We start from the raw sequence: 25624 nt of genomic DNA, 5'->3' as shown, positions 1-25624 counted from the left end.
TCATTCAAAGGGTTGTGCTCCGCTGTATATTGTATATGAAGAACCACACACCACTTTGGATGATCTTGATCTGCTGCCAGGTCCGTCCATTTTGGTTCAGCTGCTTGCATAAATTACTGCTGCATAAACACAATATTGTAAAACTAGCCAACAGTTTAAACAGGAGCTCCACTTCAATGCCATGTTTTGTCATATCTTGAGATACTTCATTACATAATTAACATGCATTCCCTTTATCCACGATTCTTGCCAGGCATCTTCTGTGGCTTTTCCAGTAGCTACCGTATTACACCTTGCCATTAGAACAGATTTGATCTCCTCAGGAGAAGAGCCATAACTCATGGTCACTGGAATTTAATTGAATAAGATGCATGTTCTTTCACTGTGGTTTTTCGTGTGCAAACGAAGGACTTGATGCTCTACCCTCCTGCCTTCTGAAGATTGGCAAGAACACGCAGTCAGATTGATTGAACCTAAATTGCTGTAACCAAACAACTAGAGCAAATCTGAACTTCATGAAATTCCCCCCTGGTTTCAGTTTAGGAAAACATGAGCTCAGTTTTGGTTCTATGGGTATTTTCCATGTGCACAGCTCAAGTTGTCAATTTACTACTTCCTTGACAGTTCAATAGATCAAAGCTTACCAATTATTTCCAAATCCAATGTTCTTATTTGGCACACCATGTCATGTTTTCAATATTTCACTGTACTGGTTTCCCCTCGGTTTACTACCTTGATAACCTCATACTTATGCCATCTACCAAATATAACCTGTGATGCTTTTTAAACCTCCTATCAAATTAGTCGACTACTTTAGCGTCATTATTAAAAACACTTAGTACATGTTGGCAGCATAAAGAACTGCTCCCAACAAGATTTAATGTCTTTATGAAACATTAATGGTAATCTTCCCTTATGTCAAATGCAAACATTTAATGTTTTATGTAATTAACTCAAATTCTAGATGTTACATTGTATTATAGGGTAAAACCCAAAACACCCTATAAACAGAATAACATCTAAAACACTGCATATTGATATTCATTTATTTCACAACCTGGAAAAAAGCAGGAAAGGTGCAGACCAACAGTAACTAAAGTGTGTGCTTTGACCAAGTGACCTATTCCAAAACTACCATATTTAGACAAAAGGTATAGATTATTAAGTCCTGTTTATTATCTTTGAGTCCACCATAACTAGAAAAGAGCAGAAAATTAATAATTTGGATTATAAGGAACAATTAACAGTAACTACACAAGCTGTAGCAGAAAAAGGCTTAGAAAAAATCAATTCACGTACAGCACAATTTAGCTTTCACTGCAAGAACCAAGGGTTCTAACTCAAGGAATAAGTGCTTTTGGTACTATCCTGTTCATTACAGGATAGAGGAAATGACATCTGCAACAAGTTGCATGCACTGTGCAGTGCACTCTACAGATAGTTTGGTATATTAGAAAAACTACTAAAACTAAAAAATAGTTAAAGAGTCAGTTAAACTGAACACAATTGCTCAGCTGTTGAAATCAAACGATGTAAAGAAATGCAAAACAGATTTTCCTGAACAGTGTGATTAAGAAAGCACAAGCACCTGTGAAAATGTTCATACTACTATAAAGATTTTCCTTTCTTTTTCAGTAAACAAAATCAAGTCTCAACAATTAAGCCTTAGTATTTCAAATATTCTATATTTAAAAATACTCAGCATCTATCCATCTTCTAACCATTCTAAACAATACAGGGTTGCTGAAGCCTATCCTTGAAAACAACAGGCGCAAGGCTGGATATGCCCTGGACGGGTTGCCTATCCACTGCAGGGCAGACGCAGACACTCGGAACCAGGGCTACTTTTTCTCATAAGCCAATTAACCTACCAGTATGTTTTTTTTTACTTTGGGATGAAACCGCAGTGCATGGAGAAAACCCACACTAAGAGAGAACATACAAACTCCACACATGAAACTCCAGAAATGAACCCTAGGCCACAGAATCAATGCTAACCACTGTGTCCCCCCTTAACATTTAAAAATAACACAAAAAAGTTATTAAAGCTGTTCAGTAGTAATTAAAGATCTTGGGATTAAAGCACCCATTTCAAACCTAATTAACCAGCCCATTCATAAGCTTTTTACCATATCACTAGATAACATAACTTGAGAAAAAGTCAGAACAGAACAGGAACTGCACTGTGATAAAAATCCTACCATGAAGTCCTTGATGTAGAAAGCGGTTTAGTTTCAAATGTTAGGACTTGGCTCAAAAGCAACTAGTCCTGTACCATTTGGTTGAGAACGAGAGTGACAGACACCCTCCACCAAAACCATCTGTCATTATACATATTCCTAACAGCAGCAAGTGGACAAATCCGTATATTTCTTCCAGACTTCACACTGGACAAGAAGGCCGAGTTTTAAGACTAGGAAAAAAGGACAAAAACTTAAAGGCAAATCCCACATATGTGGTCTCCTTTATTGTGTGATGTTTACCAAAATGTACAAGACTGATTAAGAGTCCATATCAGATTTGTGTTAGATCTATGTTAGATCAGATGTTAGATCAGCGGCTCACTGAAGTTTACTGATCCTTGAGCTCCTTCAGTCTTCTGATAGCAGACTTCACTGTGACTGCTGATGTTGTGCTGGAAAAGTAAAGATATACCATCAGATACACAATATCACAGACCCTAGTGATTTTTACACACACAAAATTGTCAGTTGTGAGTAAGAACATACCGTGTCACTACTGAAGAATGAAGAGATAAGAGAGATGCCCTGGAACTGAGATATAATTTTCTTGTTTTTGCAAACTATGCAGTCTAGTGGCTTGACGTAGGCTTTGTGCTCAAATGTATATAAAGATGCTGCCTGTCCTTGGTCAGTAAGATAAGGGCCATGTATTTGGTAAGCTGGCTGTACGCCCAGAATATGAAAAGAACTAACTGTTGTCTAGTCTGCAACTTAGATATAATTAATTGGCAGGTGTTGCCGTTTTATCATTTGTTTAGAATATGTCATAGTAACTCTTTGTGTTTTAAGGTATAAAGGACCATCTTCAGCTACTTATTTTTTAAGTCTGGTGGTCGCAAGCCGGACTTCCATATGCATATGAATAAAGAGACTTCTGCTTCACAGACACCTGAACTTTGTCATTACCTCTCCATCTTAAATCAGACACTAGCAGTCTGCATGTTTTTTAAGATTCCAAATATTCTTCTACGTTTACAAAAAAGTTGAGTTACAAAACAAAAAGAGATATGAAAACCACATGGCTGTGGCACATCATTTTCTCAAATACTGCTGTGTGCGACTTACTTGTATGTCCAAGCACCTCCAGCAACAGTTTTCATGCAGGACCCACAGTTCCAGATGCCAACAGCCCTTCTCTTCATCTTGGTCTGTAAATTTTAGCAAACCAGGTATTTTTAGTGAAGGGAGCAATAGTCAAACCATGCAGATTTTCAAATGTATTGTTATTTTCAATAATATTCGTGCCCCCTAATAAACACCTATTATTGAAGATGCTATCAAACCTATTTCCTTCAAAAAGGTTAACAAAAAGAAGTAAAGCTTTGTTTTTTTAACTCTTTATGATCATCACATCATATTTTATTATATTATAAAGTTAATCATGATTTCCCCTAGTTACTTGTATTTGAAAACTTTAAATCCAAGAGCATTCATATATACACTCTGACACCTCAGGGAATGCACTGCAGTATTTCTCCATTACAGTATAACCTGAAAGTAAGAGGACAAGCAAATCCTGTAAATGGTCCCTCTTTGAAACGGGATCATGCCCTCAACTTGTTGGGCTTACCTTGCCACAGAAGGAGCATGTGTACTTGGCATGCTGGGTGATTTCTATCTTCTTCACCATCTTCCTGAGGGAGGCACCATAACGGGTGCCGTACTTGCCAACAATCCCAACCTTCTTGGTGCGTTTGGCCTGTGTAAACATTTTAAAGCATTTTAGTTGCACCTATGTCCAGTTAAAGTCTGTAAGGAACAACTGGAACCTGTGAATGGTTATGTTCTTGTAAAATTGTTCAACTTTTCTGGTATGGCACTAGACTGTGCTTTAGGTCCCAGTCGGATGGCGTCTCTACTGGTTTTCTAGTTACCTAAATCAGCAGCCCCTGAAGAGCTGGGAAAGAATATTAAACTGGTCCAGTTAAGCCACTAACCAGCTGGTTATGCTAGTTAAGAACTGAGAATGAAAATCCACAGATGAGATACTTCATCTTAAGGTATACCCATGATGAAGCACAGCACATTACTCAATTCACAAAGTATCTCAGAAGCCAACAGTGTTAAGACTAGGAATGCATTTCCCGATCAAGATCCCTCTTATCAACCACACTGCCAACAATCTTGCTGTATATGAGTACTGTTGAGCTGTTCATGAGCTGTTCGTATATTTTTATATAATTCAAGTCACTCTATAAAGAGATCGTGATGTTACACATTCCACCACCCTTCATCTACAAACTAATTTCTACACGGAGAACTGTAAATACAAGTTCAGAATATTCAGGGTAACATCCTTTATTTGCAAAACTAGAAAAAATTGCGCAATAGAAAGTGTTTTCCGTTTGGGATTTGGGTTTTCACAGTTTTATTTAAAATAACGTAAGCGACAGTATGCTTTCAAGTCACCACTACTATTTTCTCCCGGCAAGATGCAGGCAGCCATTGCTACGAAGTACAAACACCACAATATATATTTTCTTGCAACTACTCAAAGATTTAGACTAATGGCCATAAAAGCACGTAATTCAATGTCTGTACGATAAACTCTTAATTTAAAAAATAGTATTAGAGTATAATCAAAGAGGATGGTTTGGGATTAAACATAATATTTTCTTCAGCTCATCTCTCACTCACCATCGTAGGAAGGGGTTTAGGTCCAAAAGAAGGAAGTTCTTACTGCGCAGTCGCGCTATAGTAGACAAAGAATGGCATTGTGGGATGTTGGAGGTTTATCTCATTCGAATGTTTCTCTATAAACATATTCTCAACCAAATAAATATGTGATTAGTTATTAATATATTTCCCTCCCGATACTTAATATAGAATTATAGCTGCTAGCTTGGTTTTTCAATCATGCCAATATAAGCACTGATTGAAAAGTGAATGCATAAAACGTCTGCATTTCGTTAACTGTACGAAACTATGTGTATATAATATATTTATTCATTCCGCATCGTCATTTGTGAGGTATCACTAAACAAATTTTAGGATTGCTACAATTCTTTTAATGGCTTAAGAATAATTACCATCTTCATATACAATAATACCACATTAATTATCCTCCCAAACTATCTTTGCCTAATTATTAGGACCTGAGACTGCATGCTAAGTTTAATTTAATTACTAACTAATCGACTGTGTCGAATCTATTTTAACCCATGTTATTTTATTTTCTGTAAAATTTCTCGGCAACAAGCATCGATAATTATATAATTCTCTGTGCTCCACAATTACCTTTTACAAAACTACGTTTCCCTTCAGTACTGTCGCATACAATTCCCATGATACATCCGGATGCCCTTTCTCTAAAGTGGCACGAAAAATTTAAATGCCACGAATCGAATTATTGCAATTTAAAGTTACATAATTACGGTTTACTTAGAATTACTTAGAATATATATTTATATTTTTAAAATTATTTTGTCACTCTTAGTTGTTATTTTTTCTCATTTGCCAATTTGTTAATGTGACTATTTTGTTTTGTTTACAATTGAGGACTAAGAGACAAAATGTGAATTCACTGGCACTTTCTGCATATTTACCACGACCTTGCCTTCTGATCATTAAAAGTCTCAAAATCTTGCATTTTACAAGAAAGTTAAATTAATCAGTTTTAAGTGGGACATTTAGAACATGGCATATGAGAATATACAGTTAACCGGGGATGAGCAAAGGGTGATCGCACTTTCTGCTTATTGCAATGAACCTACCTCCTGGTTATAAAATTGTATCAATTCTGACACCAAGGTGTGAGAGAAAATGTAACAGCCTTTCAAAATCCTGAACTACAGGAAATTTTTCTGTACCATTTTTTAAATATGACCCTCTGAACATGGCATGAGAGAATACAGTATATTGGGAAAAAGTGAATGCACTTTCTGCTGTATTGCTACGCCCCTCCTTCCCGATGATAAAAATGTCTCAAAATTCTGACACTGAGGTGTGAGACACAATGTAACAGTCTATGAAAATCATGAAGTACAAGAAAGTTTGCTGTACTATTTTTTAAATATGACCCTATTAACATGGGATATGAGAAGACATTGGCAAATGGTGATTGCACTTTTTGCTGTTATGCTGTGGCCCTCCCTCCTGATTATAAAATCGTCTCACAATTCTGACACCAAGGTGTGAGAGGCTCAGAAATGCAACCGTGTTGTAATTACAAATGTACATGATGAGTGATTTTGTCTCTCTTACCTTAGTGTCGGAATATTAAGATCTTTTGGTAATGAGGAAGGAGGGACAAAGCAAATCAGCAGAATGTGCGCTATTTTGTTGACTATAAATCCTCTCATGCCATGTTCAGAGGATCATATTAAAAATGGTGCAGTTATATTCCCTGTAGTTCAGGATTTTGAAAGTCTGTTACATTGTCTCTCTCACCTTGGTGTCAGAATTGTAAGACAATTTTATAACCAGGAGATAGGTTCATAACAATTAGCAGAAAGTGCGATCATCCTTTGCTCATCCTCGGTTAACCGTATATTCTCATATGCCATGTTCTAAATGTCCCATTTAAATCTGCTGTATTAAATTTTCTTGTAAAATTCAAGATTTTGAGACTTTAATGACCAGAAGGCAAGGTCGTGGTAAATATGCAGAAAGTGCCAGTGAATTCACATTTTGCCTTTGCCTTATTTGCCTGTTCTCTAACATGCCAGTTTTTGTTATTGTGAGTTTTGAAAATTGGCTTTCGATTTTCTGAAATGTGTTTCATACAAAAACGCAATTTGGAAAGTCAAAATTTACGTACATATTCCCCTTTACTGAGGATATGTGCAGTAATCCATCTGGATTAGTATTGTAGCGCATTCACCTGGTGCTGCGGCTGAAAAGCGCCCAGCTGGGGTACAGGCCGAGGGGCAGGATGGGAGTAGTAGTGGTCAGGGCGGGGACTAGGAAGGCCGCTGACCAGTGATGCTGACCCATTGCAAAATGGGTGTACAGTTTGGTGAGATCGTCCAGATTCTACGTCCTGGTGGTGGTGGACTACTTTACGAAGTGGCCCGAGGCTTATGCCCTCCCAGATCAGAGCGCGTCCACCGTAGCAGACGACCTGCTGAAATAGTTCCCTGGTTTTGCACCCCTGTTATACTTGCACCAAATTGCCACCATATCCCTGTGTAGCTATCCAAATAGACCCGTGTGTGCTGCTCTCTCTCTTGTTCTCTCTGGCGCTCGCTCGTTCTGTCTCTCACTCTCACTCTGTCTCTCTCTCTGCTGGCACGCGGGCGCGGGAGTGCTGTGCTGGCTGTGCCAAAACATAAAGCACAATTTTTCACTCAACGAGTGTCTGAGTCACTGTGTCCATCCTCGCCAAACCCTAAAATACTACATTGGTGTCAGAAGCAGGAGGATGGACAGTGAGCAACCATTGACTCATCAGTTCCCCCAGCAGCAGAGCAACTCCCTAAAGCGCCTTTTGGGGGCGAGCAGCAGCCACCAGGAAGACACCAGACCCGGCCAATGCACCAGACGGGAAGGAGACCCCAGTCCAGCAGGGTCCAGCCTGCCACCCCTTCACCAGCCGGCACTGGTGCGACCGAGCCGATATAATGGGGAGGTTCCATGGCAACTTTTTGAGGCATGGCTCTCACACAGCATGAGATCGACACCGGGGATGGGCGGCCAATTCGCGTTCCGCCCCGGCAGATGGCCCATGTCATGAGGGCAGCCGTGGAGTAGAAGGTTCAGGAGATGGCCGTGGCGGAAGTGATCGAGCCTTCCGCGAGTCCGTGGTCTTCCCTGGTCGTTTTAGTCCGGAAGAAGGACGGCTCGTGCAGGTTTTGTGTAGACTACAAGAAGCTGAACAAGGTCACCCGGAAGGACTCTTATCTGCTGCCCCGGATGGATGATGCGCTGGACTACATTTCCGGGTTGACCCAGTTCTGCCTGATCTCTGCTGTGGTTACTGGCAGGTTCCGCTCGCCCCAAGGCTCGCCCGAAGATGCCCTTTCCATTGGCCAAGGGCTCTGGTAGTTCACAGTCATGCCTTTTGGACTGTGTAATGCCCCGGCAACATTTGAGTGGTTGATGGAGCGAGTGCTGGCATCAGTTCCCGGGAGCAAGTGCATGGTGTACTTGAACGATTTAATCGTGCATGCCCGGGATTTCGAGCAGCCCCTGTCGAACCTCCGGTTAGTGTTGACTTGCATTCGGCGGGCCGGATTGAGGCTCAACCCCGGAAAATGCGAGCTCCTGCTGCGGGAGGTCACTTTCTTGGGGCACATGGTCGGGCCGCGAGGGGTGGCCACAGACCCGGGGAAGGTCACCACGGTGCGCAACTGGCCGGTACCCCGCACCGTGATGGAGCGCCGCACTTTCCTGGGGTTGGCGTCTTATTACCAGAGGTTTGTCTGGGACTTCGCCAGCCTCGCTGTCCCGCTGCACCACCTAACGGATAAAGGGCAGCGTTTTGTATGGGACGCGGACTGTGAGGCGGCCTTCCAGGGGCTGCAGGAGGCACTGGTGGGGGCCCCTGTCCTGGTCTTTCCGCATCTGACGCTGCCCTGTGTGCTGGATATGGACGCCAGTGATACGGGAGTGGGTGCAGTGCTAGCACAGGAGGGGCCAGGAGGAGAGAGGGTCGTCGTGTACTTTAGCCGGGCGCTCAATAAGGCTGAGAGAAATTATTGTGTCACCTGGAGGGAGTTGCTGGCTGTAGTCTCGGCAGTCCGCCACTTCAACCCCTGTCTGTTCGGCACCCGGTTTAAACTGCGGTTTAAACCTGGCTGCTCAATTTCAAGGAGCCGGAGGGTCAAATGGCGAGGTGGATTGAGATCCTGCAGGAGTACGACTTCACGGTAGTGAACTCAGACGTTCTTTCGCAGAGAACCTGCGAGGCAGCGGACTGCCGCTATTGCGCATGGCAGGAGCAGGGTGAGGAGGATGCCGGTGTGGACCTGGCACAGCAGCAGGAGGCAGACCCCGACATTGGGCCGGTGGTCCGCTGGAAGGCGGCGGGGACCCGGCCCGCACGGGAGGAGCTCACCCCTTACCCCTTGCTTGCCAGGGGTAGCAGGTATCCTCCAGTGGTGAGGTCAGGTGGCAGCTTGTGGTGCCGCAGTCGCTCAGCAGCGCAATTCTCCAAGCGGTGCATGCCCAGCCGGGCGTGGGGCACTTTGGCTCTGCAAAAATCCTGCAGCGACTCCAGGGCCACTTCTACTGGGATCTCTGTCACCGGGACGTGGAGCAGTTCTGCCGGACGTGCGGGGTTTGCATGGCCCAGAAGGGTCCTCCCGGGCGCCCCTCCAACAACATCAGGTTGGGGCGCCCCTGTAGCAGGTGGGGGTGTACGTGCTGAGCCCATTTCCGCACACTGAGGCGGGCAGCCACTACGTCCGGGTGGCGGTGGACTACTTTACGAAGTGGCCCGAGCGCGTCCACCGTAGCAGACGTCCTGCTGAAATAGTTCCCTGGTTTTGCACCCCTGTTATACTTGTACCCAATTGCCACCCTATCCCTGTGTAGCTACCCGAATAGACCCCTGTGTGTTGCCCCCTCTCGTTCTCTCTGGCGCTCGCTCGTTCTCTCTCTCACTCTGTCTCTCTCTCTCTGCTGGCGCGCGGGCGTGGGAGTGCTGTGCTGGCTGTGCCGAAGAATAAAGCGATGTTTTTCACTCAATGAGTGTCTGAGTCACTGTGTCCGTCCTTGCCGAACCCGAAAATATAACAGTATATTTAAGGATGACTGTAGAGAGCCATCTACAGGCGAAAGGAGACGTAACATTACAGCAGCAGCATTTAAGGTGAAACGAAAAACGGGAATAAGAAGCTGGCGAATAAGAAGCAAACTTCAGCCTCGTATGGAGTAGAATCTTTTGTGTTTAAAACAGTTACAACCATATTATTGTTATTGCAAACGCGGAATAACTGAGTTACAGATACATTCACATTTTCACGGTGTCAAAGGCTGCACTACCTAAACAAACTGGCGATGTAAAATGCGAACATTCGCGAGCAGTAAGCGCGAGAGCGATTTATGCAGCACGATTGCTGGATGCCCGTTGGTGGCTCGTGAGTGCTCTGTGATCCACAATGTCGGGTGTATCATACGCATTAAATATTTAAAAGCCATCCACTGCTCGAAATCATATTTAGAACTTTACGATTGTATATCGGTAGGTATTATTTGTAAGTGTGTTTGGTAGCTACGAATTAATCTGGGTTGATGATGTGAGCTGGTAACTGTAGCTTTATCAGGTAGCAACTCAGGAAAGCCGTGGTATGTCGATTACAAACCTTTACAAAGGTAAACTTACAGAAGTCAGTTTACAAAAAAACTGTAAAAAAAGGTTTCCTTCATGTTTTAATTTTCTTCTGTTTTCTCTTAAACTCAAGTGATTCGTATTCCTTTGTAAAACATGGACACAACATGAAATCTGAACCATTTTTTTTCCGATAACAGCAGCCAACCTTCTTAATAAAATGAACGAACAGGCTTAAAAGTGGTGAAATTAATTAATATATTCTGTTATAATTGTTTTGAGTAGTGAAGACTAAGTTGTTTATTTTATGGATGTTATGTGAGCATCAGTTGACCTCACAATTTGACATTAAAATAATATCAGAAATCTACAAAGCATTTACTTCATCAGCAGTTGCCATCTCAAATTGTATTTGCTTTCAAAAAGTAAGGTTCTTGTAAAACTTATAAGAAAGATACTAGTTTCATTCCCTGTGCAGATTAGGTTTTTGTAGGATGTGAGAGTTTTGAAATATTGTTTCTTTTTATTGTGTTGAATGCACCTTTTGGGAAAAATGTGTTTGCTATTGAAAATTTGCAATTTGCTTGCAACCTGTTTTTAGAACGACTCGCGAAACCAGTTGTGTCACAAATTTGAATTAGCAGTTATATTTTTGTACATAAGGCATGTTGAATTGCACAGGTGCGGAAAACATTACAATATGGTACAGCCAATAGAAGCTAATATAATCTTAGGAAATCAATTAATTCAACCAAATATTTGTGTCGCAGCACTGTTCACTCAGCTTCCTCCCCCTGCTACCAGGTAATTTCAAGACTGCATCATTACAAGTACGACAAGGAAACAGTTGTAATGTTTATTCTTTCTGTTGGTATTCAGGCTTAAATATGGAAGAAGAACAAAATCCTTTAACAAATTTGAGCAAACTCTTACTGCAACTAGGTGAGTCATGGAAGAGCCTTATTTTAATATGGTCTTCCAGTTACAATAGATCAATATTTTTTATACTAGTTGTACAATTATGCATTAGAAGCAGATGTATTGTTTACCAATTCAAATGTATGAATGGTAAACTGTATTTAAACAGAACTTGTTAAACTGTCTTAGTGATTAAATATTAATCGTTACTGTTGTAGTTAATGTTAGGTCACTACATTCTGTCATGTCATGGAAATATGTAAAAAATTGATATCTGTGAATTCTGTATTTGACTGTATAACACTACACAAAGTGTCAAATAGGTACTTTTAAAAATGTCAGATCTTAAATGTAATCATGCATATCTTTATTTATAGCCTTTCAGACACAGGGATTAGCTCAGAGAAAGGATGAGACACAACAAATGATTCAAAGTGAGTTTTACCTACTAGAACATCTTGAAATGTAATAAGAAATGACACATGGCATATTTTCATATTTTTTATTTTGAGAAATGTGTTATATATTGTATTTTTGTGAATAACATTCACAACTATTGATAAGTCACAATTTGTTGTACTGTTGAACTGTTCAAAAGTTGTTCTTATGGTGACAAAATCATGTATTTAAAGTATACTACAGTGAAGCACTAAAATATCTGATATAGTCAATGTTATCTAGTAATTGTTGGAATTATATTGATAACGTACTTTGTTGTGTATTAAATATTAACATTAGATATTATTTAGTATAAATTTAGTGTGTGCATTATCCTTTTTACAGTCTACTCAAGAGAAATAGCAGAGGAAAAGTTGCATATACAAGAAATAAAGAAAAAAATAGAGAAACTTGAAGAAGAGCTAATACACAGACAGAAGCTTGTTAAGCAGTATAAACACAATTCTAAAAGGTAAGAAACGTATAAAGTTTAGAGAAGTCTCTGACTTAAGAATTGTTTGATCCTTGGTGTGTAGTTAGTCTTTACCATACTGTTCTTTGAAATAACCTGGTCTCACTTTTCTACTCTTTAGTTTCAAAGCATCAAACTCTGTTCTGCTTCGTTACATGAAATCATTGCAGGCAGAATTAGAAAGGCGTCAGGCAGGCATTGAACAAGATATGTAAGTATAGCTCTGAGAGACACTTAAATTGCAGGGCACATGATTCGTGTAATGTATCATAATTGATGCAGCTGCAGCTTTGTGAAAGAATGAGATTGTGGGTATGAGCAGCCGAAATGAGATGTCTCTGTAGGGTTGCTGGACTTACTCTCTGTGACAGGTTAAGGAGCCTGGCAGTCCAGGAGGATCTTGAAATAGAGTAGAGTTGCTGCTCCTCGGGATTGAGAGGAGCCAGTTAAAGTGGCTTAGGCATGTGGTGAGGATGCCCCCAGGTGCACCCGCTAAAGGTGTACCCGGCACATCCCACTGGGAAGAGACCCTGGGAGAGACTCGGGACACGCTGGAGGGATTATATCGCTCAGCTGTCATGGTAATACCTGGGAGTCCCTCAGGAGGAACAGGAGACTGTTGCTGGGGAAAAGGAAATCTGGTCTACTCTGCTTGGACTATTACCCCCACTACCCTCACCAGCAGTAAGCGGTTAGAAAATAGGAGAGATGGTAAATCAAAAAATGTCAGTTAAATGTATTTATTGTCCTATTAATCTAGAGAAGTTCTAATAAGACTTAACATTTTAACATTTAACTTTCTTAACTGTGAAATAAAATGGCAACTGAAATAATTACAAATAACTGTCTTCTCAAGGAAAATGTTTCGTGAGAGAATCGAAAGTTACAAAGAGGTGTTCCAGCAGCACAAAGCCTACTACTGCAGGAATCCTCTAGCGCAAAACCTTCTACAGAAACAGTCTGAACGAGAGGAGATTGAGCACAGGATGAGAGTCTGTGAAAAATATATAGCAGACAAACAAAAAGAACTGCAGGCTCTGCAAGGTTACTGTTACTATTATTTTTTTTCTATTTCAGTCATCTAAGAAAATAAGGTTTAATTAAATCTAGCTAAAACAGATATATGCAATATTTTGTTAAAATACAAATAATTGAAGCATTTATTTTTTGTTCTGATTCCATTGTACCTATTTGAAACTTTGTGTTACTATTTTTTATTTCAGGAAGCATACCTATACCTCCCATTTCTGAGAATGCATCACATCTGTATCCTTTGATAGTACCATACTGTAGATACAATCTATTCTTAAAGTTAAAATTACTGTAGATAGTTAAATTAGATACATTTTTAAAATTTTGTTGTACTTAATTCTTTCTTGCATTATGAAAATTAATTGTACATTAGATTTAAAACTGAAAATACCTTAAGATTTTTTGTAGAATACCATAACTATAACTATTATATTTTTTCTACTTCACACAAAACATTTAACATCAAAGGGGTAGACCTATAATTTAACATGAAATTTTACAGAGGAAAATATGTACATAGGAACATTTTGGAAAGATGAATAACTAAATATAAATCACAAACCACTACTTCTGACATAAATTACATATTAAGAATGAAGAAAGTAGAGGATGAACACCCTACAAGTGAAGGCAAGCAAAAATGGCTTCCAATCACTTTGATTCAGTATAGAGTAGGTACGTTTTTCAATGGAAGTGTGCTGTGTCGATAAACTGAGCCAGTAAACATTTCTGTTTTTTAATAGGTGGGATGAGAGATGAAAGATGGAGAGGTGAAGATAGTTGAGTGAAATGGGGGTATAAACTGTGGTCTTTATGTCTAACCAAGATGGTTAACTCTAGGCAGATCCATCTCAAAAGATAGCTCATTTGATAATATAAAAACGAATTGAGAAAATTTGGTGCTTAAAGTACGCCTTAGATTTTCTCTTTTGGAGTGTTATTAATTTTATTCAAGTTTTTTTGTTCTTCCAAGAACAAAAGTTGTTGTTAAATGTTGTTAAGTAAGTTGTAAGTTGTTGTTTCGTCAAGAGTTATCAATCATTTATTTTCTGGAAATATAGGAATCATGAGAGATAATAGTTGGCGTAGAAGTTGTTTGGTTTTTCTCTGGGTGCTCAGGTTTGGCTTCTGAGAACACTTGCCCAGATGTGGATGTTAAGTTGAAGTTCCTTTAGTAGTTATTCTTGTGGTTCCGGTAAATACAGTAAAATAAGTTTTGCATGTAAACTAATTATATGGTATTTAGTATCTATCTTAATAAATAACTATTATGTTGGGAGCCTGGTGAATTCCATCAGCTAAGAGATCTATAAAAACACAGATCATTGGAGAGTATAAAGTGCAACCTTGTCTGGTGCCCTTGTACAATCTGGTGGGTTTTGAAATTAAACTGTTTGTGATAATAGCGGTTGAAGGAGTGTTATATAAGATTTTAAACCAGTTAACAAATGTTCTACCAAAATCTCAAGTGATAACTCTTAAATGTGATTTTCAATATAACGATAGCTTTATGTTACAGATAAGAATGAATCCTAAGTTATTTAAAGAAAATCAGATCATTTAAATAATTTTTATGCATTTATTTGTATTTATGCATGCTTAGTCGTTTGGTTTGGAGTCAAGGATTGTACACATTTCTCAACTTGTGTTACTCTTAACTCATAATCTTTTCTCAGTGCTTCTATGAAGCAGAGTTCAGCTGAGGCTCAGGGACAGATGGAATCGTATGGTGAAGAGAACAGACATGTGGAGGCATCCCTATTTTCTCAGCAAAAGAAACTCCAGGTGGAGTACAAGGAACTAAATGACAAGGGGTGCTGCAGAATTCAGATATCTCTACCTTCATTGATTAAGAATTAAAATCTCCCTCCAATTTATTAACATTTATCTAAAAATCCCCCTTTGTAAACACTGTTAGTCATTTTATTTTGTTTGCCTATTCTATATATTTGTAATTTTCTGTATTTTTCCCCTGTGGATTTTGATAAGAAGATCTATTTTTTTATAAAATTCCCTTTACTGGACTTCAAAATGAGTTGATAGACATGTAATGAAAAGAGATTTTAGATGTTTGCTGTACATAAATAATGTGTATGGTATAGATAACTAATGTCAACACTAAGAATGTCTAAATCTACACATTAATCTTATGTAAATATAGTGAAGTGAGTATTGTAGTCAATGTAATGTTATTAAGTGTTCAGGTTTTGTGTAATAATGATATTTTACTTGAATCAGAATATGATGACTGATGAAAAGAAGGATGAGAACAGAGAAAAAGATGAAGCAAAAGAAACTGAAGAGGATGTAACTGATGAAAAGTCCAAAGAGAAGAGGTAGGTTCTGTTGAGGTAGAGTCAGGATTTCTGTGTTGAAATTATGGAAAGATCTTCCTTTAAAGGCTGATTGAAATATCATAAGGGATTATCATACTCTAATGGTTCTGTTGTTATCTTTAGAACTATAATAGTGGGCGCTGGGAATGTAAAGTACTCTCTAGATTATATATTTTATAATCAAGTTAAAACCAAGTTAAATCACAAAATAAATTAGAGGTAAATGTCTTTTGAATCAAATCTGGTTTTAAATGTATCAGTCTGAACAAACCTTTTTACAATAATGTATAAGGACTTGATGATTTTGAGTTTTGCTAATCAGAAGTGATCATGATTTGCCATGTTTTGGTCATGTCAGTCTGTAACAAATATTTTTTTTCTTAGCATGCCACCTGGCTCCCCATTGGCACTTGTGGATACAAATAACAACTCAATGAGGCAATATTCAGAAATAAAAGGTAAGTAAATAGTAAAGATTTAGAGTTCAATAATCTCACAATTCTGAAGTACTCTCTCTAAATAGTGAATAGTCATCAGGTTTGTGCTTTTTAAAATTTTCTTACGTCTGACCTTTGGATGTTGTAAATTGTTTTTAAAAATCTGACAGTATATATCATATATAATATAATAATGAGCAACATTATAATATACAATAATAATGCTAGAATATATTGTCAACAGCACACATAAAGGTATGCCTTTGTTTTAAAGAAAATAAAATATAAAGAACAACAAAAAACTCTTTCATATTTGCCAGCTTTCTCTACACAAGCTGCTTTTCTGTGTCTCACCAGCCTTTCCCTCTACACTTGCAGCCATCAGCATCCATGCTGCTATGTAAGACTGTTTTCTTGGGGTCGTTTGTCTTATTGTGCACTTGTAGCAGTCAGTATCCCTGCTCCTGAAATAAGGCTGTTGTCTTAGCTGTCCACAGAGCCTTGATGTGCAGCTGCTTCAGCTCAACCTCTAAACACCTACAGAGAGCACTGTGTTTTCACCGTAACGAGCAGTAGCCAAGGCTAAAACGAGCAATAGCTGATCTTATGTGTCACACATGCTTTGTAGATGCACAACTTGTATTTCATCCAACATTGGTTACAATACATACAAAAGAAAGGTGACAAACAAGAGGAGGCCATTTGGACCTTCTAGCCCTTTTGCCAGTTAGCTATTAATGATCCAAGTATCTGATCCAGACATTTTTTTTGAATAAGTCAAATTATTGCTTTTAACATCATGAGTGGGTAGCTGGTTCGATACTCCTATGCTGCTAATCTGTCACTTTTAGAGTAGCTCCCCTGTAGAACAATTACTGTATGTTGATGGCAAATGTTAATCAGCATAAGTATTTTACAAATGTTATATCCTTTCATTAAAATGTCAGTATATTTGCTATAAAATGCTTGTCCTTTTCCTACTTTGAGAACTTTGCAAATTTATTGTTCTTAGTGATAAGTTGCTTTAGATGTTCAGTGTTTTTCTTAAATCATACTTCTATTTTTTAACAGGCCAGTTCATAAGTGGAAGTGAAGAACTTCAAGTTGAGACCAAAACACAGGTAACTGATAAACATATTTACTCATTTAGAATTAAATATTAAAACTACTATATTTTATGTGATTTTTAAGTTTGAAATTGAATAATGAATTGTTGTATAGTCAAGAAGGGGTTGTTTAAAACTGCAAACTAAAGACATTTTGTACATAATAATTTACCAGTAAAACATTTAAAAAAAATTAAAAAATGTCTCCTGCAGGAGGACCAGCTTCAACTGTTGAGTGGTAACAAGTGGAATGAAACTAATGAGAGAGAGCAAGCAGAGGAGGAGCTCATACACTTCTGCACAAATCAGAATGAAAAGGAGGATGAGACAATCTATCCACAAACTCCCCCAGCCAGAATGAAAGCTTCATCAAGTACACCAACGTTCACACTGCAGTAAGCCATCGTTACTTTTCAGTCTGACAGTTTTATATAATGACTGGACTTTGACTGACTTGCATCCTGCTGTTGCCCCTGACAACAGCAACATTCCCTTGTGCCCTCAACTTGTCATTCAAACTAGGTTAGGACGTCTTTCAATTAAGGACGTCTTTCACACCTGAAGAAGGCTCCACGGCCGAAACGTTGTGTTCTCTTTCTTCTTTTTTTCAGCATGGAATAAACCTATTACTTGTTCCTTTGCAGCCTACGCATGCTGACGCAGCTACACACCTGAACTACAACCGTCTTTCAATTAAACCTTCAATCTTTTAATCAGGCCCCCAATCTAGTTCCCAGTCACACTGATCACCTCTCTATTTAACTCTGTTCAGAATGCTGAATATTCGCTCCGTTATGAGAGCTTAACCTTACAAACCTAGTGATCGCATTCCTCTTCTAGTCAAGATTATAACTTATTTTTTTATCTGATTATTCTTCGATCCTGGAATATTTTCTCCGTTTTAATTTCTTCCCATTTCTGTGCCAAATTGCCAGCCTCTTTTTTCTTTATTTCTGCTGGGGGTCATGCTCCCCTTTTCGATCTGCATTCGATCTGTTACTAACTCTCTGATCATTCAGACAACATCTAAAAGTCCTGCACTTGGCTATATCTCCTGCTGTAGAACCCTTTTCAATTTCTGCAGCGTTATATTATGTAAAGTACTTTTTTTTCCATTTCATACAATGGATATAAAAAGTCTACACACTCTTATTGAAATTGCAGGTTTTTGTGATGTAAAGCCAAAGATCAAGATAAATCATGTCAGACATTTTTCCATCTTTAATGTGACCTTGCAGCCAACAAAATTCAAGAGAAAAACTAATAGATAATTATTAGGAAAAATCATTGAAATTAAAAAACCTTCAACACCCTGGTTGCATAAGTGTGCACCCGTCCCCCCAACTAATACTTTGTGGAAGCACCTTTTGTATTTATTACAGCAGTTAGTCTCTGTGAAGAAGTCTCTATTAACTTTGCACACCTGGACTTTGCAATTTTATCCCACTCTTCCTTGCAAAAAAGTTCAAGCTCCTTCAAATTGCCAGAGGATCACCTGTGCACAGCCCTCTTTAGGTAATTCCACAGGTTTTCTATGGGATTGAGGTCTGGGCTCTGACTGGGCCATTCCAAGACTTTGATCTTCCTTTTCTTAAGCTATTCTTTGGTTGACTTGGATGTGTGCTTTGGTTTGTTATCATGTTGGAAGGTGAAATTCCTCTTCATCTTCATCTTTCTAAAAAGATTTAAATAGCACAGAGAATATTTGACAACCCACGGTTGGTAGCGTATGAAGGTAAAATAAAGTTTAAACCCTGTGCTCTGCCCTGGGGGCACTCTGGATACATTTTTAAACTTTTTGTTTGTTGAGCTCTGAAAACAGGTCTCTTCCAGTTTTTCTAGTGTCCTTAATAGTAATATTCCCTGTTCACATTTAGTAGTGTTATTCCACGATAACTGTAACTTGAACCTCTAACCAGCAGAAGCCGATCTTACTGCCTGGTCTGAATGCATCTAAAAAGTTGCAGGTGATACATTGTAAGCCTCTGCATTCCCTCTGTTGTCATCACTGACAGTAGGGGATCGTAGCCTATCTTTATATTACTTTGATTGCTAGGATCCATGATGCTGTTGATGGAGGATGGTGGAGGTTTAGTCAGAACCTTGTAGCACAGAGATTCTGTTGTTGCTGTTTGTATTTAAGGTAGAAATCTCACATGAAGTGGGGTTACAACGTTGTTTTATTGTGTTTGCAAAAATCAAAGTTTGTTCACAAAAAGAAATATTATTTTATATCAGAACACATCTTGATAAAAGAAAAGCCTTCAGGTGTGCCTGTAACTTTCACAGGAGCCCCATTTGTTCTGGAGATCCGGAGTCCAAGTCTCCTGGCTTTTTATTCTCACTAAATTCAAATGCACAAGAAGCTGCGACATTCCCTGAATTTAACTGTGATGTATTTGGGACCAGATCTTCCCATGAAGAGGTATGAAACCATTATCTCATTCACAACCCAAAAGTGAGTTAGTCAAAGGACAAGAGATTACACTAGAACAAATGACAAGATATATTCTCATGGTGAATAGTTAGTTAAAATTGAAATTAATATTTGTCTTTTTATTCAAGAGTAAATATCTCTGGTAAATCATATTAAAAATGCAACTATTATTTGATTTTTTCAGGGTAATCCATTTTCATTCACCAGCTCCTACTTCAATGAAAAGGTATTTTACTCACATTCTAAGAATACTAATTTAAACCAGAACAAGATTTAAGTAGTACTAAAACCATAAAATAATATTTTATTTTACTTTCCAGGAAACCAAAACAGCTTTGCCTTATGACAACAAAGAGCCTGGTATGTTAAGATAAACATTTTCTGTCATTCTTTTTATTTCCTTAACACAAGTAAATGTGCAATTTTAGTATATCTGTTTAATATTAATTTAACAATAACTTTCATGTGGGAGGATTTGAAATGTGTCAATTCATCTGTTATTAAAGGAATTGCTATTAGATTTTACATTAGATTAATTTACTGAAATACATGGATTTAATTTCAGTCTGTAATTTCAGTGCTTTAGTCGTACAAAGAAGTTGTAAAAAGATGTTACTTAAAAGCAGATTTCTGTTTTGTCATTAACATAAAAGTTCACAAAAAAGTAATATGATCCATTTATGTTTACAGTGAACTTAAATATAGTGTTCTTGGTCTAATATTTTAATATACCTTTTTATTATAATAAATTTGAGACAGATAAAAATAACTTTCCTTTCCCATATAATCGTAACAACAGAAAAAATACACACCAAAGCGGTAAAAAATAGAAAATTACAGATACTTATTGTACAAATCTAAAGGCTTTATGTCACTTCAAGGTTACTGAGAAAAGGAGTCTGCATTTCAGACCTTCAATCGTTTAAAATGGATTATAAGCGACAAACAAATGTGAAAACTGTGCAAAACTGAATACTTCTGCAAGGCATATGTCTGATAGATAATAATCACTATTAGGCTCTATCTACATGCCTTGGCACCTCAGTCCCTGTCTGACTTAATATCCTCTGCTCCCTACTTTGCAACCTTCATTCATCTGACTCTAGTCTTTTTTTAATGCCCCCCAAGTTCATTTACATTCCATGGGTTACAGGGCTTTCTCTCACCTTAAAGCTCTAGTTAGAGAATCACCTACCCCAAGTGTGTTTAAATCTAGACTCAAAACCTTCCATTTTAATGTGTCTGCTGTATTCTTTATTAACCATGTATCTTCTGCACATCTTTCTGCTTGTTTCTTATACAGTATGTTTATTCTAAAATTTGTTCTTCTTATATTTGTTTTATAAACCATCTGCAAAGTGCTTTAAGATGCTATTTTTAATGATACTATATACATTGTTTATAATAATAAAAGCTTACAGTCTAGATACACAAAGGGTAAATATATAATTAATATAAAAAATGGAAAAGTCATGATTGTATAAATATTAAATTATATTCAATAAACAATTAGTTGAGAGGGCTCTGTATGCAATAACAGTGCTTAACATGTTTTCAGAAAAAAACACCTATCTGTTTCCTTAGTCAAGTATTGAATTTCAACCATGAAGACTAAGGAACTTTAAAAGCACAGATCAGGAGAATGGTGCAGAAAATATTGATATCTCTGAATAGCCCTGTGAGTATATTCTACTCAGTCATCAAGAAATGAATGCGGCATTGTACCCCAGAGACATTTCCTAGATCAGGCCATCCCTTTAAACTCAACAACTGAGCAAGGAGGAAACTGGTGAGGGAGGGTTAAGACACTGGGAGAGCCAATGACAACTTTAAAAAGAACTATGTATGATCCAAGTATGATCCAATGACTGACATTCCTCCTTCATGCTTGTTCAACCTTGCACCTGGTTTTACCTCAAAATCTCAGTCTTCTTCTCTCAGTCAAATGAGAGGAGTGTGATTATAACACAAACCCAACAAAGTGCATCACCATCCCTACTGTTAAGCACAGTTATGTTATAGAGAGTTGTTGGAAACTTTACCTAAAAGGTTTGTGCCTGTAGTTGATGCCAAAGGCTTTTCTGTTAGACGTTTTGGAAGTCATCCCATGATCCTCCAGCTTGAATTGGTTTAGTTGACCTTTGGCTGAATTTTTCCTCCACAGTCCTGGTGCTTTGTTATATCCAGAACCGGAAATACATAGTTAAATCATCTAATTTAAATCAGTTGATGTCATGTTAAACTTGTGTAGCATGTAAACTTGTGTAAGGCCTCATTTAGAGCATTATGGACAGTTTGGTCACCAGGTTAGAAAAAAAAAAGATAGAGCTCATATTGCAACTATATTGCTCTTAAGCCCAGGAATGTATATGGTTGGTACTGTATTCTCTGGACTGATTCCAGAATAGCAATATATTTTTCTAACATGGTGTTCCTACCACAGGGTTAAGACTGGCCTTGTAGGTGCTTAATATGCTCAGCCTCAACCAGTTACCAGAATTTGTACATTGATTGGTATCTACTTGTGTGCAATTAAAGTGGTTAACCATTCAGATTGAACTCACCTGTCTGTGTGATTTCCAACTGTTGGACATTGCATATAAAGCAATATGAAGACAAATTAGCTTCTGCAACAACTAAGGAACAGAGCTGTGGACAGACAAGTCAAAGGGATAGAAGAAGATTCTAAAGACACTACGTATCTCACAGAGCACTCTTAAATGACCAGGTTGTCTTTCAAAACTCAGTAGCCAGAAAAGAAAAACATTGGTCAGAGAAGCAGTCAGGATGCCAAAAACAACCCTCAAAGACTTACAGTGTCTCGTAATTGAGATGGGAGAAACAATTGAGTAATAGCTCAGGCACTCCACAAATCTGGGCTGTAATAGTAGAGGGGCGAGGAGGAAGCCATATTTGAAACAAATAGGAGTCTCGTCTTGAATATACAAAAAAAGACATGTAGGAACCTCTGAAATGATGTGGAAAAGAATTATGGCCTGATGGAACATAAATTGAGTTATTTGGCCTTCATGCCAAGTATTATGTCTATCAAGAGTAGAGCACAGCTCATCACTCGCAAAACACCATCCCCACATTGAAGAATTGCAGTGGCAGCATAATATTGTAGAGTTGTTATTATTCATTGGCAGGGACTGGCAGGCTTGTCAAAATAGAGGGCAGAATGGATGGAGCAAAATATAGGCAGATCCTGTAGTAAAACCTGGAACGGTCTGCAAAAGATCTGAAACTGGGACGAAGATTCATATTATAACAGGATAATGACCCAAAACAGAAAGCTAAAGCAAACGTGGAGTAGCTTAAAAAGAAGTTCTTCAGTGGCTCAGTCACTAAGTCCAGACCTAAATCCCACAGAAAATCATTGGCAGGAACTGAAGATTGCTGTACACCACTACTCTGTCAGCAATTTTGCAAGCTAGAATAGACAAAAATGAAACCACAAGATTTGAAAGCTGGTCACAACATACAGCAAAAGACTTGGGGCTCTGGTCGCTGCAGAAAAGTGTGTGTGTGTGTGTGTGTGTGTGTGTGTGGGGGGGGGGGGGTGCAACTAAATATTAAAGGCTCAGGGGATAAATACTTATCTGAACTGAATTTTTCATAACATTTTCTAATAAATGATTATGCCCCATCAAAATGCTAAGTATGATTAGTTAATTGTACAAAACAAACTGTTCAAATTTGCTGCAATTTGATGTTGTAAAACAGCAAAATGTGGTGAAGGTCCAAGGGGGGGGGGGGTATTCTTTACCCAAACTGCTTGCACAACCATTTCTATAGTGTTGCAAATGTTCAGGAACTGTATCATTAGTGACCTTGGTCAGGTTTGGGAGTTGAATGGTGTTGAGGAGAGAGCTTGTTGTGCTGGAACAATGCTAAAGTAAGTTTTTATGTTTTAAGAAGCTAACAAATTCTGAAAAAATGTCAATCTCTTAAATTCCCCTATATTTTTGCAATATCCCAACAATCTATAGTTTATTTTTAAAGTCCTGTTTTCCAGGACTTTACACTTATTATATAACTTTGCTCTTCTGAAAAAGATGGCCAATTTTTTATGTACTTGAGTTCTCTCATCTGCCTCCAAAACTTTTTTTGTACCTCATATTGTACCTCAAATTCTCTATTTCCTAATTGTCTTCATGTGCGGTGAGGTTTTCTTTCTGAATTCAATTTTAATAAGGAAGGAGAGTGGTCCTATTTTTATTTAGGCTTTCTTTATGTATTTGGACACATCACAGTCAGGAGACTGAATTGTATTCATTTTCATGGGTTTACATTTAGTTTTATTCATCATTTTCCTGATCTGATTTCTTATTGAAAACAGATTAGTTAAAATAAAACTAATTAGAAGAACATGCTTATTATTTCTCAATTACATAGGAGATTTCACAGAGGACAAGAACTACACTGGCATTAGCTAGCACATCACTAACTTATGCAGATAATTTCTTCTTGAACTGATATTAATTAATTCAAGATCTCAATTAAAAATGATCTTTTATCTATAGGATTCCTGTTTGACCCGATGGAGAGAGGGGAAGAGGAAGAAAAGTTTGAATTCTCCTTTTCTTCCAAGAGCCCTGTTGGATGTGGAGATGCCTTTCCTTTTTTGTTTAACTCTGGGAAATTTCAATGAAAATGTTGGTTGACTGAGGCGACAAGACTTCAACTCAAAATCTACAGTTGAAGCCTATACTGGTAAAAGACAGAAAAAGTAAAACATCTCAAAGTAGAAAATGCATTAGACTTACCGAAAATGAAATGGAACAAATGGGGCTTCTTGTAGTGTTATGCATAGGGAAGGTTAAAGTAAAGATAAGAATTTTAGAAGATAATATTTTTTGTATCCTTCTGTAAATTGGTCTTGTAGTGGTAAAGCCAGTCATATGCGACAAAAACATGTGGGAATATGTATGAAAAGTATGAAAAGCACAAATGCAATTAAACAGAAGTCATGCAATGTTAGTTGTTAATTTACTGCAATTGTTCAGATTAATATAGCATTTATTTGCTTAAATACATCAGCTCTATAAATTTAAATACAAGTACAAAAATGATACTATAAAACATACCTGATTTTGAATCTTGTTGTGTATCCATTTTAGTTTACAATATTATTATTTTAACTATTACAAATATTTGAGTACAGTAAATGTGAAACTGCTTAACTGTTTGTGTATTGCAGTTAGTTTTTAATTATTAGGAATATTAAGTTATTTTAATTATTCTGATTTTAGTGTTCAAGTACTTCATTATAAAAAGTTATTCTAATAAATCAGTTTCATTTGCCTTTTGAGAGGAAATATTTTAATGTAGAAGGTGGCTTTGTTCAATATTTTTTTCAGTTTCCACTGGGTTTTTCCCACAGTGATTCACTGTTGTCCTTGAAGATGTTGTGTGACTTATATGTTAATTTTACTCTTTACTCTAGGTCATTTTAACTCTTGAACAGCTTTCAGATATAGTAGGAATAACAAACACTACAAATATAAAGTCAACAATAATGAATAATAAAATAATTTGGAGTGTCTTTTTAATTTTAAGTAGCCAATACTGTTAAAGTTATATTAACCTTTCTGAGACATGCAATTAATGTTTAGAATCCTGTAATGTTTAATTATTCACAAATTAAATACTCGAATTGTGGTTTAAATAGGCTAAAAAGAAGTCACAATCCCTTGACACAAGGGGAATGAACAGTAGTGTTGCAATATCTGATAGCTGTCATGAATTTTCTCCGGTTCTCCGGTTTCCTCCCACAGTCCGAGAACATACTGGTAGATTAATTGAATTCTGGTGAAATAGACCCTAAGTGTCTGTCCTGCTAATGACTGGCGTCCCATCCAGGATGTACCTTTCTATGCGCTCATCTATCTCTCTCCAGCAACCGTTAATTTGAAGAAGTGGTTAGAAAATGGATGGATAGATATTAACGTGGATATTTATGCAATGGAGTTATGAAATGTAAATATAGT

The 25624-nt window shown here is 37.8% G+C and overlaps 2 protein-coding genes across 4 annotated transcripts; one reads left to right on the top strand and one right to left on the bottom strand.

Moving 5' to 3' along the window:
* Nucleotides 1-2434: 2434 nt before the first annotated feature.
* Nucleotides 2435-4951, bottom strand: rpl37a (ribosomal protein L37a). Its single transcript, XM_088607265.1, has 4 exons — nt 4881-4951; nt 3814-3942; nt 3309-3391; nt 2435-2635 (listed from the first exon to the last, which is right to left on the bottom strand). The coding sequence occupies exons 1-4, from the start codon at nt 4881-4883 to the stop codon at nt 2572-2574; spliced, it is 279 nt and encodes a 92-aa protein (XP_088463391.1). The 5' UTR covers nt 4884-4951; the 3' UTR covers nt 2435-2571.
* Nucleotides 4952-9998: 5047 nt separating this feature from the next.
* On the top strand, nt 9999-24948 carry LOC148648905 (uncharacterized). 3 transcript variants are annotated; one of them, XM_088607262.1, is made up of 16 exons: nt 9999-10292; nt 11335-11397; nt 11751-11807; nt 12157-12283; nt 12405-12494; nt 13140-13327; nt 13507-13549; nt 14992-15100; nt 15554-15651; nt 16036-16109; nt 17160-17209; nt 17408-17589; nt 19484-19619; nt 19816-19857; nt 19952-19991; nt 24158-24948. In XM_088607262.1, the coding sequence occupies exons 1-16, from the start codon at nt 10286-10288 to the stop codon at nt 24283-24285; spliced, it is 1434 nt and encodes a 477-aa protein (XP_088463388.1). In that variant the 5' UTR covers nt 9999-10285; the 3' UTR covers nt 24286-24948. The 3 variants fall into 3 exon arrangements, with proteins under 3 accessions (XP_088463388.1, XP_088463390.1, XP_088463389.1); XM_088607263.1 differs by having other exon boundaries at nt 10000-10368; XM_088607264.1 differs by lacking the exons at nt 13140-13327; nt 13507-13549.
* The last annotated feature ends 676 nt before the right edge of the window (nt 24949-25624 follow it).

The sequence above is a fragment of the Lepisosteus platostomus genome, chromosome 14 (genome assembly GCF_059453375.1).
Source record: "Lepisosteus platostomus isolate fLepPlt1 chromosome 14, fLepPlt1.hap1, whole genome shotgun sequence".
NCBI classification, from domain to species: domain Eukaryota; kingdom Metazoa; phylum Chordata; class Actinopteri; order Semionotiformes; family Lepisosteidae; genus Lepisosteus; species Lepisosteus platostomus.
This window is presented reverse-complemented; position numbering and strand designations above follow the sequence as displayed.

Coding starts and splice junctions, on each gene's coding strand:
- rpl37a (XM_088607265.1), bottom strand. Junction 3,392..3,813: donor CATGCTCCTTCTGTGGCAAG/GTAAGCCCAACA, acceptor TAAAATTTACAG/ACCAAGATGAAGAGAAGGGC. Junction 2,636..3,308: donor GGAGGTGCTTGGACATACAA/GTAAGTCGCACA, acceptor TTACTTTTCCAG/CACAACATCAGCAGTCACAG.
- LOC148648905 (XM_088607262.1), top strand. Junction 12,495..13,139: donor GCAGGCATTGAACAAGATAT/GTAAGTATAGCT, acceptor TGTCTTCTCAAG/GAAAATGTTTCGTGAGAGAA. Junction 19,620..19,815: donor CCAGATCTTCCCATGAAGAG/GTATGAAACCAT, acceptor TGATTTTTTCAG/GGTAATCCATTTTCATTCAC.